This window comes from Amblyomma americanum, chromosome 2 (genome assembly GCF_052857255.1).
Source record: "Amblyomma americanum isolate KBUSLIRL-KWMA chromosome 2, ASM5285725v1, whole genome shotgun sequence".
NCBI lineage: Eukaryota > Metazoa > Arthropoda > Arachnida > Ixodida > Ixodidae > Amblyomma > Amblyomma americanum.
In genome coordinates, this window is record NC_135498.1 from 36,518,714 (window position 1) to 36,533,565 (window position 14,852).

Below are 14,852 nucleotides of genomic sequence, written 5' to 3' on the forward strand. Positions count from 1 at the left end.
ACATGCATGTAACACGGGGACATCACAAATTTCTACTGAGCAAAAAAAAAGTAATCAATCATTGCGCAAATAATGATTAAAGTAAGTACACAAGGGCTAATACTTGCCCTGGCAGGTAGCCTGTAAAATAAAAAAAAATCTAATTCAGAATATCTCAGCTACCCTCGATTGTTGGAATGCTCGCTGGGGTTATTAAAAGGAATGCGAAATTTTAAATCTGATTTTGGGATTCGGTTTTTGCAAGCGGTCGTGTCGAATGCCGGCTTGATCCCATAGAGAACGAGAGAAAGAGCGAAATGACTTTTTTTTCCTTATTCTGTGCACCAGTCTTTCGCCTTTACTTGATTCTATTGTCTCGCTGTAGCGATCCGGATAAAAAAGGGCAGGTGGCATGCGCCCTGGGAAATGGGTGGAGAGATCATTGTTGCCACATTGAAGTGATCATGCGCCATCGTTAAGAGCAGCCTTTGCTTCTTCGTCACCTCTAACCAACTGGAACGCTCCCCCATCAGATGCTGCTACCACCACTGATCCGGAGAAATTTTATAAACTAATATCTGCCACTACTTCTGCATCACATCTTTTAGTACATTGTTAACTTACCAGCGCATTCGATTTTTGTCTTTTATTCTGGTATTGATGATTCTCGTTGTTTTACGTTCATGCCGTTGTGGATAGCCATTGTGTAACTTGTATTAACTTTACTCTGTTAATGTTTCTGTTTCTTGCCCTTTATGCTTCGATGTTTAATTACGTCGGTTTTTGTATTTTTATTCCAACGATCCATATGCTTTTATCTGTTTTTGTTTGTAGTTTCTTGAATTTTTTGGCTTATTTATTTCTTTTGATTCTTGCCTGTACACCCCCCCCCCCCCCCCCCCCCCCGTATGTAATACCCTCAAATTGAGGGCCTTTAGGGGTATTTCGTATAAATAAATAAAATGTTCTTTTCCACGCAGCCTGCAGTGCCCCCGGGTCCGTTGGAAGACGAGACGGTGGCCTTTTTCTCGTGATTATGAGTGCAGCTTGGCGATGTCCATGGAGTGCCATGCCGGGGCCTCGGAGCAAAATGCAGTATTTGCAGCGCTGCTTTCGAATTAAAGAATGTACACTGCTCTTGAGGAGCCTCCTCCTAGGACACATAGTAGCGTGACCTAAAGAGGGAAGAGTTTTCTACCGTTGAGAACTACAGAGCTAACGACCACCGCAGCAATAGTGCGTATGCGCCGTAAGCGGGCTAGTATAGGTTTAATGGCCTGTCACCGAAGGCAACGAAATTGCGACTGAAAGAAATGAATTTTGGCGGCTATCAGGGGCGAATTTCATCAGGTTTCTGTGTGCATCAGTTACGTGTATTTTTGTGCTTGCTAGTCGTGTTGTCTGTGTAAATTTGCAGTTAAACATTCCATAAAAATTGCTTTTTAGTAACGTGACTTAGGCTATATGAACCAGCAGAGACGTCATTGCGTACTATCATGAATTTTCTTCCCCTCCCCTTACAAAAATGATCTATAGACAGTCTATAGACATCTTATAGACTGTATTGCCTTCCTACTGATATTTATTTTTGTTCATTTATAGTCTGTAGACTGTTTATAGATAAAAGTGTACTAAAAGTGTGTGGCCATAAAGCTGTATATGGTCTATAGACTGTCTATAGGATTTTTATTGTCTATAGACTGTTCTCTAGGGTTTATCTATAGAGAGTCTATAGACCTTATAGAACTATATGGACAGTCTATTGACCGTCTAAAGAAATTTTTATAAGGTCAACACCACCACAGAGGAAAACTCGGAGCGTTTCGGTCGATCCAAGCTAAGTAATGGAGGTACAGTCGTGAGAAATATCAGAGAAGAAACTTTTGCAGAAAATTGCATATTTTTTGCTTAGTTGTCCACTAAGCTTGAGAATGACTTTTTGGTATTATACGCCGAGAGGAATACTACTTTAAAAAAAACAGAAATAACTACGCTTCTCATACATAATTATGTATAGTAACCAATCAATAAACCCTGAAACTTTGTTCGCTACTAAATTGCTCAGAACCACAAATGTACAGCAGGTTTAAATGCGAGTCGTTATTAAGCGGTCGTCATTGCAAACTAGTCGTTAAACTATTGAAACTATAGCAGACAGTCTATAGAAGCATCAATTTCCTCTTTCACGGAAGGATGCTCGAACTTATTATTTTTCCCTGATAACGATGACGAAGCCCGACACACGAAGCCCTGTTGAAGCGCTTACAGCGCAATGTGCGGCACAGAGGCAGTATAGTAAGCGTATGGTATATATTCGTAAAGAAATCTGCAGTCAGCAGTGCATCTTACGCAAGGGCACGTTACGCCTGCGCAGTACGAAGTAGTACTGCGCTTGCGGCTCTTTACGACATGGGACTGAACGGCAAAAAAAAAAAAATAACGCCGGGCAGGGAACACGCAACTACAGTTAACGCTACGCAACGCATCCTGGTCTTTCCCAGCAGGCATAAATGGCAAGATAGAGCTGAGCGCGGCAATAAACACTGAATGGTTCGGCGCCCTTGTTCGTGTGTTTCCTGGTTGCACTTGCGTGGCAATGGCGGAAAGTTTGTACGTCTATGAACGCAATGCGGATTCGGCATCTGTTGGCATCAAAAAGGCCTGGTTTTTCGAGATTTTATTTAAAATAATACTTCGAAAATACATGACCCTCGTTTCTTTAATTGTGCATCATATTTTTCAAAAAAAAAGCAACAGCGCAAAATAGAGAGCACCCCCCTCCTCCCAATTTATTTCTTCAAGGAGCAGCCGACGGTAATGCCTCTTACGTAAGCGAAGCAATTAAACCCTCCTATGAGCAGCATAGAGTCAATAGCTGATTAAAATAGGCGACAAAACAGCATTAAGAGGACGTTTTTGTTCACGGTACGGTTTAACAACTAGAATGTTATGCAAGATTCAAAGGTATTCACAATAACACGGTCATTCTTTACAATATCCCTGTTTCACAGCTCAATGTTTCCAAAGTTCCTTGGAACGACTCTTTAATATTCCGGCGATGTACAATGTACGCACGTTGCGAGCGCAAGTTACTCGCAGATTGAGCAGTAAACACTACTGAGGATATAGTTGAAAGAGCCACTGTGAGGCACGTTTCAAATGCTTGCTAAAAACAAGAAGCAAATGAAGGCCACGTTATTGATCTAAAGTTAAAGCACCATTGCGCATACCTTACTCAAGGTTCAGGAGACTATCATTCTTTTTTTAACCGTTCAATCAATGCTATAAGCGGAAAACCAGCAAGACAGTAACTGCTTCTGTTCTAGCTTGTCTAAATACGCACAGAATGTACAAGAACTGAGCCCGCGTTAATTTTATCCCCCAAAAATTATGATGACATATCACGGCTCGAACACACATCTCAAAATTACAGAGAACGAACACTACCGCTCTGTGTCTTGTGCTACTTGCGCATCAATTTTCTCCTGTCATGATCCCTCACCAACTCGACCACATTTTTTTGCCATTCTACGGTGCGCATTGTTCTGAATTTGAATCAGTGAATGTTTACTATTAAAGCCGAAATTCAACACGCACATGATGAGCAAAGTTCTGACGGTAGTAGTATAAAATTCTGGTCTCTGAGGCAAGTTCATTTACTTTCTGAAATACAAGTGTGCCAATATTTTAAAAACCTATTTGCAGCTTACTTTCCGAAAGCAGATGTATTTCATAACAGAAACTTCTTTGAAGGATGCCACGAAAGCTGTCAGGATCGAGCGTCGAATGATATATTCGAATATGTTGCCAGAAGGCAACTATACACGGCCTAATTTACAGGGACACTGTAGAGAATTCTGACTGCAACCGTACGTTCCGATTGTAGCTGATACACCTGCGCAATAATTTACTGGCCCACCTTTCTGCACGGTTCAACTGCGTGGCCCTTTTGAAGTCTTAATAAAATTAATAATGCTTCGCATATCAATTATCTTAAGTTGACTTGAGTGCGCCGGCTGACTTATAAGTTAAAACCCAACTCTCTGTCATAGCTCTGGATTAGCTATGACATCCTTTAGACGCGGGAAACGAAGCAACCACATTGAACGCGAATTCCTTATATGAAAACAGAAAAGTCTAAATATGCATAACTAGCGAGCGTTGTCTAGAAACATTGTAAACTCGTGCTTTTGAACGCAAGTACAAGATAAGAAATTTCTTTTGGTGTGCTGCTACGCAGCACTGCGGGGACCACACCTAAACTGTGGGGGTAAATTTGTGCCCTAGCGCCGCACGTTGTATTCAGTATTTTCGTAGCCTATGTTCCATTTCCCGTGTTTTTATGACGACTTGTGTAGTGTCCACTCAAGCCTTTTGCTCTCCTAGGAAGCGCTGTTGTGCGAACAGAATCTACGATTACTTGAAAACGTCGCTCGAATCTTTCAATGTGAACGGTCGTGGTGTCCCCACCAGAGAACTTAACAAAAAATTAGCTTGCTACAGACCAATAAATAGGCCTTGTTTCTGCAAACAGTAAACAGCGGGTCATTACAGGCTAATGCAGCGTTGGAAAAACATCCACCATGGAGGCCTTAGTAAAAATATACCAGCTGCCTCACTGTAAGGCTAACGCAGAGGAAAACTCTTATTTCTATCAGTCTGGAAGCGATGAACTTTACGACGAAGCTTACACCAAGCCATAATGATCAGTAAAGCTGTGTGCGCTACGAAAATACAGTAAATAAGTATTTCATCTTTGCTGATTAAGCGTAATGATTAAATAATAGATCACAAAATTAAATGCATCGTGATCAAACTGCTTCCACTGTCGGCCATATATTTAACGTCACGCCGAATCACGCTAGCGATGACGCACTGAAGGAGAAAGAAGAATTACAGTGGCAAGCCGGCAAAGTGAAACGATTAAAGCGCGAACGTTATTAATCACGCTGCAAATGAAAATAAAATCAAAATATCAACTACACAAACGTCTAGCTATAAAAAAGTGGGTTGAACGCACCGGTTGCCAGTAGCCACTGGCGATCGAATAGGTATGTAGATGTCCTAGAACGTAAGTTGCCACAGCAAATCATTCCGCAAGAGAAAATCAGCCAGTCTGTACAGCTGCTCCAGCAACGCTAGGAAAGTAAATAACATTTACTGATGCCATGTACGTGATCTGGAGCTGAGATAAACGCAGTAAATGTGCAAAACATCTCTGGAATATTCGTAACGAGCACGTTGACCCTTTTGCGCTCAGCTAAAGTCAGCTGGTTTTATTTTTTTTTTATTTGCCATCAAAGATGCGAGTCAAAGTAAGTTTTTCAAATCAACAAATTAGTCACTAAGTGTGCACGCATGCTACTAAGAGGCGACAAACGCAGACCAATATGACGCTGCTGAGTGATTTCGACCCGCAGCCTCACTGCTTGCCTACGACGTGATCGCATTCGGAAATTTCGTACTGCCTTGAAACGGCAGCCTGATCGTCCAAAAAAGGAGTGCGAAGCATATATTGCGCTATGATTTCCGGTTACGACAATTGCCTAGATATGAGGCGACAAAAGGTTGGCGACGTGCCATTCGCATAAGAGGCCTAATGTGAATTGTTACCGGCGGGAACTGCAGACACGAATGCAAGAAGGCGTGCTGTCTAGCAAGGCCAGCGTGCATTGTACCGCGCTGTATTCAAGCCTATAAAGGCCAATCCTTTCTGATTAATTACAAAATCATGATTTAACTTCGTTAATTATACAAATATGGAGGACACAAACTGGATTCGCGAAGGTAAAAGGAGTCAGCATGACAGCCTTTCCGGTAAAAATCAGCGCATCACAGTTTTTTTAGCGGTTTAAAACATTTTCTGTGCACAGTTTCGAGTCGGTAAGGTTTAGGTTTATGGTTTAGGTTTATGGGGGCTTACCGTCCCAAAGCTGCTCAGGCTGTGAGGGACGCCGTAGTGGAGGGTTCCGGAAATTTCTACCTCCTGGGGTTCATTAATGTGCACCGACGTTGCACAGTGCACGGGCCTCTAGAATTTCGCCTCCATCGAAATTCGACCGCCGCGGCCGGGATCGAACCCGCGTCTTTCGGGTCAGCAGACGAGCGCCATAACCACTGAGCCACCGCGGCAGCGGTTGAGTCAATGAAAAAACGTCTAAAGCGAATGAAATATTCAATTAAGGAACTAAAATGAATTCTCCCAATAGAATAGTATGTCTCCAGCAGCTTAGCAGTTTTAGCATTATTTTATGTAAAATGTCGCTTCTAAAGTAATAATACTTAATTACAAGTTCTTCCATTCGGAGCTCCGGTTTACTATCGTTGTTTCACTGAGACCTCCTTGCGCAGGCAATGAGCATATCTTCTATTTGCGGTTAATATACTGCCTCATTAGCTTGCATGAGGTAAAAATAAAATTATTAAATAAAAATAAAAAGAATGTTCACAGCGGCATTTATAAAAAGTTTTTTTTTATTTCGAAAGAGCATGTATCAAACAAGTCAGAACAATTTATACTGTGCAATGTCAAGCTTACATACCTGCTAGCTAAAAGCAGTTCTGGACTAAAAAGAAAGCAAATACGGGATAACTTAATTTATTTTTGGCTGACACCGAAAAGAATTTCTGCTGAAAGAAAAACTGGTAATGGCGCAAGAAACGGGGACACAGAAGGCACACAAAAGACAAGACTGACGCCAACTTACAACTGGGGTTTATTGCACCTAGCCTGCCTTTTATACCACAACCAAGCCATATCAACAAATGCGTAAACGTTGTACATATCAAACGGCAATTCATCGAACACTGGCAACAAAGTAACGCTGATCACTACAGAATCTAATCTACACATAGCTTGGGAAGCCAACTTCTTTTCTGGCCAGCAGAAATAATAACATCATCATCCAAGGGGCATGACAAGTCCACACTATCAATTTATGAAACGCGCGAAAAAGGCGAAAAAGAGCACGAATTGAACGACAATGAGATAAAACCACGTGAAAAAAAAAGATGACAATAATGAGGGATGAAGTCTGAAGATACAGCGCCGCTTGTCATCTTGTCATCTTTTTTTTTCACGGTGTTTTATCTCATTGTCGTTCAATTCGTGCTCTTTTTCGCCTTTTTCACGCGTTTCATAAATTGATAGTGTGGACTTGTCATGCCCCTTGGATGATGTTGTTATTATTTCTGCTGGCCAGAAAAAAGGTTGGCTTCCCAAGCTCTGTGTAGATTAGATTCTGTAGTGATCAGCGTTACTTTGTTGCCAGTGTTCGATGAATTGCCGTTTGATATGTACAACGTTTACGCATTTGTTGATATGGCTTGGTTGTGGTATAAAAGGCAGGCTAGGTGCAATAAACCCCAGTTGTAAGTTGGCGTCAGTCCTGTCTTTTGTGTGCCTGCTGTGTCCCCGTTTCTTGCGCCATTACCAGTTTTTCTTTCAACATGAACCAACTCGCCCAAACTAGAGTTTTACTTGACCAGAATTTCTGCGTACGACACACCTTTTGCAGTCGTTTTTACTTATCTGCTAAATTGATTCCTTCCTGCAGTAAAGCGCGTGGAAGTACAAGCCTGCGGCCATACACGCCGCCATACACTCCTCGGTGTTTGATCGCGAGCGATGCCCTGCGGCCAGTGCGTTTCGTTCCATACGCCTACGGGGAAAATTGTGCAGCGAGGAATTTCGGTCGTGGTGTTTTTTTCCAAGCACATTCAGTAGCGGTTTGTAGTGCGGTGAGCACGATGACAGGAACGTTTTCCCAGGAGGCCTGGTTTCTTTTCTCGGAAAGCGTAGCTCATTCAAAGGCGTGCACATCGCTGCCCAGTTACCGGGGAAAAAGCGTTTACACATGACGATGTAATACGAGGAACGCGTTTATACAGTAAAGTGATACAGCTCCAGAAGGAAGGTTAAGGACATCTTTCAGGACTGAAATAGCGAGTTCGTGTATTTTCCAGAAATTTAGACACCTTTGTTCTCGACTATTTTCCTTAACGGGGCACGGATGACAAATTCAATTTGGACTGTATTTACTGGATATGGCGTTCTAATCACAGACCACTCTTACCGAAATAATTTATTACTTTTACTAAATAATTCATTATTCACTTGCGTAGCTTTTATGAATATGGAACTATTAAAAAGAAACCTCAAGAAATCACAGAACCGCAGAAACTTTGAGTACAGATTTTAAAAAAATAAAGTTTTTACAATGTGTTCAGTATTTGTCACTATATAAATGTTCATAAGAATTGCAACATGTAAATTGTTGGCGTACTAAGTATAGCACGTCTAAAGAGGCTCTTTTTTTAAATATTGCGCTTTTTACCCACTTGGGTTATGGGTAAATTGAAAAGTTTAACAATGTAATGCGTTGAAAATTTTGAAAGGCCAGCTTTCTCGGGCAAGAATTTTGAAAATTGGAAAATTTTAAGCCACTGTTACTGAAATATTGCATGTAATGGCCCATTATTCTGATATGCAGCAAAATCTTTCTATTATAGTGTTTCCAGAGATCGCATCGAACATTTAAGGCACGAAGGGCAGACGATCGCCGCAAGCCTACCAGTACAAAGTGGAAGCGTCGTGTTGCTCATACAAAGTGCTAAAACCTTTTACCTTGTGTTCTAGTATTGGTTATATCGCGTTTGGAGCGGCACAAACATTTATCTTGCGAACAGAAATGTTGACCGTATTTCACGGCTTACTTAGTTATTGGGCAAATTATAGAAATTCCACATAGTATGTTGTTAATTTTAACTCCCCATCGGAGCAAAAAATAACTCCCGCCGTTGTATGCAGTCTTTGTCAAAACTATACAGCCCAAGGGGTCTGCCTCTTGTGTATATATATATATATATATATATATATATATATATATATATATATATATATATATATATATATATATATATATATATATATATATATATATATATATATATATATATATATATATATATATATATATATTCAAAAATAATATTAGAAGGATATTTTCCAACCGATAACACCAATTTGTTCTGCGCTTTCTTGAAGCTTGCGCGTTAAAGTTTTATTATCCGCACGGTTTAAATCATTGAATTTTACATTATTCTTTAAATAATCGCGTATGCAATGCAGCGTAAACTAGCTAGCAATAACTTATTTTCTTACCACCAAGTTTAGCACAAACTTCATGAGCTCCAAGTTTGCAAATTTTTGGAAAAGTGAATCAAACAGAAACAGACAGGAATTAGCTGGGCGCTCTTTAGGGCAATTAGAAATGTCCTCTAGAAATTTTCGGGCATTTAGTTACAAGATTTTTTATGTTATTCCTAACCACAATTGGCGAGAACAATATTGTGGTGCTCTATTACAGGTGCTCTATTAAAAGTGCTATTAAAGGTGTTCTATTACACCAGTAATACGCAATACGTTTTCAGTGTTTCTGAACATTGAAATGCTGTAAGATATCGTGACAGAATATAAAATATAAAGTATGATTTTTTTTTTTAATCAGCCCTAAAACTTTTTATGGCTTTAGGTAAAGATGGGCCTCCAAAGGTAGCAGAAAAACTTTCCATGGCAAGTTTGAGAACTTTTTGAAGAAATAATCAAAGTTAAAATCAAACAAAGCAATTGGGTACGCTCTGCAGCAGAATTTTCAACATACATGCTCGTCAGTTAATATAAATTCTTCTAATTATATGAGTCCCTATCGGCGCAACAGGTCCACAATGCTCCAAAAGCGATACTGGTCCTTTCTGGTCGAACTAAACAGGGGCCTTACAACTCACGACAATAACTCGCAAATCGCTTCATCGACACGCAAACAAAAGCTGGATTGTCTTCGCCTATTGTCGTTTTGTACCGGCACAGTCTGCGCACTCGTGCCAATCGGCACTCAGCTTTGAGCACTGCTCCTTTGGTTGTCCTTGATAACACCCCAGATACAGAGTGTTACACAAAGTGGTACCAAGCAAGAGCGTATGGTCTCCAGCTGCGCAACAACCCGCCATTTTAGGCTGAGACCAACATCCGGATAATTGCATGCGATGTTTTCAGGTATCTATCGGCATAGTTCATCATTTGTGTAGAGAACAACAACGCACCCTGTCCTAAAGAAAGAATTATCGAGCTCCAATCAGTAATATATCATTTTTACATGCAATCCGTTGTCGAGCAGAAAACAGACAAGTAATTTATTCCACGTTAAGCAACTAATATAGCCCATATATCACGAGAAACACGGCGAGAAAAAGTTCAGCGTTGCCGCACTGAAGAAAGGCGATGTGCGCAAACCGCGAAGTTGGCGGCTTTTCACTTTGCAAGACCAGCGATCGCTCACTTGGGATTGCACAACACAATGAACCAGCCCGTGGCGTCCTGCTCGACGGTCGAACTTCGGAATGAACTGAATTTTTATGAGCTTCTGCTACTCCGCCGTAATTCTTCTTAAAGCTTTCATTTTCTTTTTTTTCCTTCTTTTCAGCTGCTTTGGGCGTCGTCGACTGCCCCGGTAGGAATTTTCTCGGATAGCCTTCGAAGAACGTGATTTTCAGTCAGGCGGTTAAGTCGAGCAAAGCGATCGTGGTGTAACTCCAAGAGCATACCTTTAGTCTTTAGTTCTTTTTTTCCTTGAGATGCACACGAGTCTTCCCACTCTTTCTTTCTTTATTTCTTTCTTTCTTTCTTTCTTTGTACCACTCGCTTGTCCCAAGGAAGGCCTGGAAAAAACACTGCTGCCTTTCTCTCAGATACATGCTCTCGCATGCAACACACCGATGTCGGTTGGCATGAATACGTCTTTTACGGTGTCGTCGGCCGATGAAAGATAAACACCTGTCAGTGCGCTCTTGAACAGGGCTGATCCGATTTTTTGATCTTCTGTTTACCGGCATTTGCGTGCGCAAAATTTTTCTCCGCCGAAAACAACTTTCCCTCTCAACTGGCTTCTCGATCGGGTATATATAAGGGAGCAGCCGCACACCGAGGAGCATCGGCGATCACAGCATCTCCAGAGCACAGCCAGCCATGACCGGAGTGAGTAGCCAACCATGCCTGCGATCGCTTTTCCAGACGCAAGCGTCCTTTTTCCAGAGACCACGTTAGGTGGACCAAAGCATTTTCTTTCCGACAGGTTGTCCTTTATAATTGCAGTTGAATTAGCCCACAATTTGTTACTTACTAATCTTTGTTGGTTGCTTTATATTGCTCCGTATAACCAGTAAACCGTGCAAAAATCATGTCTGTGCAAGAACTAAACGGGGGAGAAATAATTCGAGAAAAGTATTGTGCTTTGCCCGCTTTTCCACATCTGATATCGACATTCAGACTGCTACGGGCATAACGTGCATACACGTTAAGAATGATGTGTGCATGCTGAAGACACGCAGACTTTACAAAACGGGGTAGCGAACAAGGGCTTTTGTTTGCTTGGAAAGCAAAATTAGAATGAATAGTCCGGTCCTCACAAGTACGCACAGATCTATATAGTAATGAGCCGGCCGCAGGGCCCCACCTTTAAAACCGCGGTACAGTATTTCTAATGGTGCTCTCGTGCGCCATGCAGATTGTGTTTGCTTTTATATGACATTTTTCTGATAAAAAACACCATGCGATATAGGAAACCACACAGCTGCACGGCAAAAGAGCAGGTTTCACTTAAAGCATTTAGAGAAAACGTTTCAAATTGTTTCAGGTGTCCCGTGTTACAGCTAAACACTGGACTTTTGAAGCAAATAGGCAAAGATAAGCGTTCCAGTGGTCCTGTGATCAGCGCCATAATGAGAATTTCCACTTTAAGATTCCAGATAGCTACTCTTGTGAAACTGCCTACTTTTGAGTCAGCTTTTAATGACGACCGGTACGGGTAATAGCTGCCCATGTCTCTGTATAACCAACATACCAACATTCACAATTACTGCAAGCTATAGCAGAGCCCAATGCATGGTCAGGTCTCTTGTCGATATCCTAAACTGCGAAATTCAGGCGCCCACTCGCTGCCAAAGGCTAGTGCCGTAAAATATAACTGAGCCATCTGAATGTCTGCGGTTCTCATCTCAGTCACAATCGCTAAAGCTATTTCGACGCATAAAACAGCCTGCGTTTTTATGGAGGAAAAACGCCAAGGCGCCAGTGTGCTGTGCGATGTCAGTGCGCGTTAAAGATCCCCAGGTGGTCGAAATTATTCCGGAGCCCTCCACTACGGCACCTATTCTTCCTTTCTTCTTTCACTCCCTCCTTTATCCCTTCCCTTACGGCGCGGTTCAGGTGTCCAACGATATATCAGACAGATACTGCGCCATTTCGTTTCCCTAAAAAACCAATTATTATATTTAAAACAGCTGTTCTTACAGGCCTTTAAGTTTTCGCCTCCAACCTGTTATCTACACCACTCAAATGTGTTGTTTGTTTTTTTTTACCCCGTTTCCAGATCTCAGCTATAATCTTGGCTCTGGCCACCAGCGCCTTTGCCGCGTACTCGCCGTCGTACCGCCTGGGATATGACTACGGCCTTCCGTACGGCGCCTCGTACGGGCTTCCCTCTACTTCTGCCGTTGTCTCCGCCCCAGTCGCTCACGTCGCGTCGTACCACGGCGCACCAGCTTTTAAGACCGCTGCTGTCGTCGCTTCGGCTCCCGCTACCATCGCTGCGTACCACGCTGCACCAGCGGTGAGCCGCGTCTACCACGCCGCTCCAGCCTACTCCACGGTGTCCAGGGTGACCAACACCTACCACGCCGCTCCAGCTTTGGCCACCGTGGCGGCCAGCCCAGCTTTCGCCACCTACCGGTCGGCGCCAGTCATCACCCGCCAGTACCACACCGCTCCCTTCGTCACGTCTGCTGTCTCCGGCCTGCCCGCCGTTGCCAAGGTGGCCGCCTACCAGGCTGCACCCGCCTACACCACCTACCACGCCGCTCCAGCCGTGACTAAGGTCTACCAGAGCGCCCCAGTTTACGCGTCTGGCCCTGCCGTCGCTACCGCTGTCCACGCCGTCCCATCCTACACCACCGGTGTCACTAGGGTCGCCACCGTGGCTGCTCCAGCCGTCGCCACCTACCGCGCTGCTCCAGCCGTGACCAGGGTGTACCAGAGCGCTCCTGTTTACGCCTCTGCCCCTGCCGTCGCTACCGCTGTCCACGCCGTCCCATCCTACACCACCGGTGTCACAAGGGTCGCCACCGTGGCTGCTCCAGCCGTCGCCACCTACCGCGCTGCTCCAGCCGTGACCAGGGTGTACCAGAGCGCTCCAGTTTACGCCTCTGCCCCTGCCGTCGCTACCGCTGTCCACGCCGTCCCATCCTACACCACCGGTGTCACAAGGGTCGCCACCGTGGCTGCTCCAGCCGTCGCCACCTACCGCACTGCTCCAGCCGTGACCAGGGTCTACCAGAGTGCTCCAGTGGTCGCTGCTGCCCCAGCCGTCAGCGGATACGCTAAGCTCGCCACCTACCGCACCGCCCCAGCCATCACCAGGTACTTCCAGAGCGCTCCCGTCTTCTCCGCCGCTGCCCCTGCAACCGTCGCCACTGCTGTCCACGCCGTGCCAGCCGTGACTAAGGTGGCCACTTACCAGTCCGCACCAGCCTTCACCCGCGTCTACCAGGGCGCACCCGTTTTGGCCGCTGCCCCAGCCGTGTCCACCGTGCACACCGTGCACACCGTGCACACCGGAACCGCCGTCTCCAGGGTGACCAAGGCCGACCCCTTCCACGTGACTGAGCAGCACACCGTTCACGGAGTGCCTGTGACCACCGCTGTTGCCCACGGTCCCGTGTCGACCGTCGCTCACGTCCCAGCCTACGGCTACGGAGTCGGAGCCCTCGGATACACTCACGGCCTTCCCGTCTACGGCCACAACTACGGATACGGTCTCGACGCTTTCGGCTACACCGCCAGGATCCACAAGAAGAAATGTGAGTACGCAGTGGAGGGAGCGTTAAGATATTCGCAAAAGGCCCACAGGTTAGCTAAAACCATTTGAAAGTTTGTGCTAATCTTAGATGGTAAAGCTGTCGTTATTATAGACAGATGCTGCGACGCCTGTGACCAGCTGTGTTGCCTATAAGGGTCAAACTTTGGCTATAAGTATAAAGTGCTGAGTATAAAGCTAAACATTTGCTACCTTCATGGTTCGGGTTCTATGGAAAGGAAAAGAAAGGCTTAATTCGATGTGCTGTTTTCATTCCAACATTTACATTCCTGTTAACTAATTGGTTACTCTGCTCTTTTTTATTTCAGAGACGACCGTAAGCGACGAAAGAACAGAAGTCGCCGGTGACATCCTTTTCCCATATTTATGCAGTCTGTAACATCAGGACTGCTAGGTGTTCAAATTGTATAGGAAATAAAATATTTCTATGCAAACGTTACGTTTGAGTAATGTTTTTTTTTTTCGGCCCCGGTAAGGCACTTGCGCCTTGTCTGGTACATCTCAAAGTTTCACTGGTTAAGCACTTCCTTCTCCATGGCGCTATTTAGCCAGGCTATTCCTGTTTGAACAGCGTCACCTGAATTGCGAAACCAACCTTCGCATTCGCCGCCATGATAGAGCTGATATAGTCTCTCATAACGAATCACCATACACAAAAAAAATGAATCCAGTACAATTTTCGTGTTTCAATGCTTCACACCTTCAGTTTCAAAGAACACCGGGAAGTAACCACCATGTGGAGTATTCGTCGCACTTGGAGAGAGCACGAGAAATGGTTAAACCGGCTCTTAACGCAGCGAAAAGCAAAGCGAAAAAAAAAAAAAGAAGGCGGAGAGAGCTCGACAGGATGAGGCTGGAGCTGCACACGTGCTTTGCGGTGAAACAATTTTCTCATCGTTAGGAGCCGGTTTAACCATCTCTCGTGTTCCCTCGAATTACGGTATA

General features: G+C 44.1%; 1 protein-coding gene across 1 annotated transcript; it reads left to right on the forward strand.

Moving 5' to 3' along the window:
• The first annotated feature begins 10,918 nt into the window (after positions 1-10,918).
• LOC144118476 (uncharacterized) lies at positions 10,919-14,329 on the forward strand. The gene is made up of 3 exons (XM_077651411.1): positions 10,919-11,011; positions 12,405-13,890; positions 14,216-14,329. Coding segments are annotated over exons 1-3 (1,497 nt in total). The 5' UTR covers positions 10,919-11,002; the 3' UTR covers positions 14,218-14,329.
• The last annotated feature ends 523 nt before the right edge of the window (positions 14,330-14,852 follow it).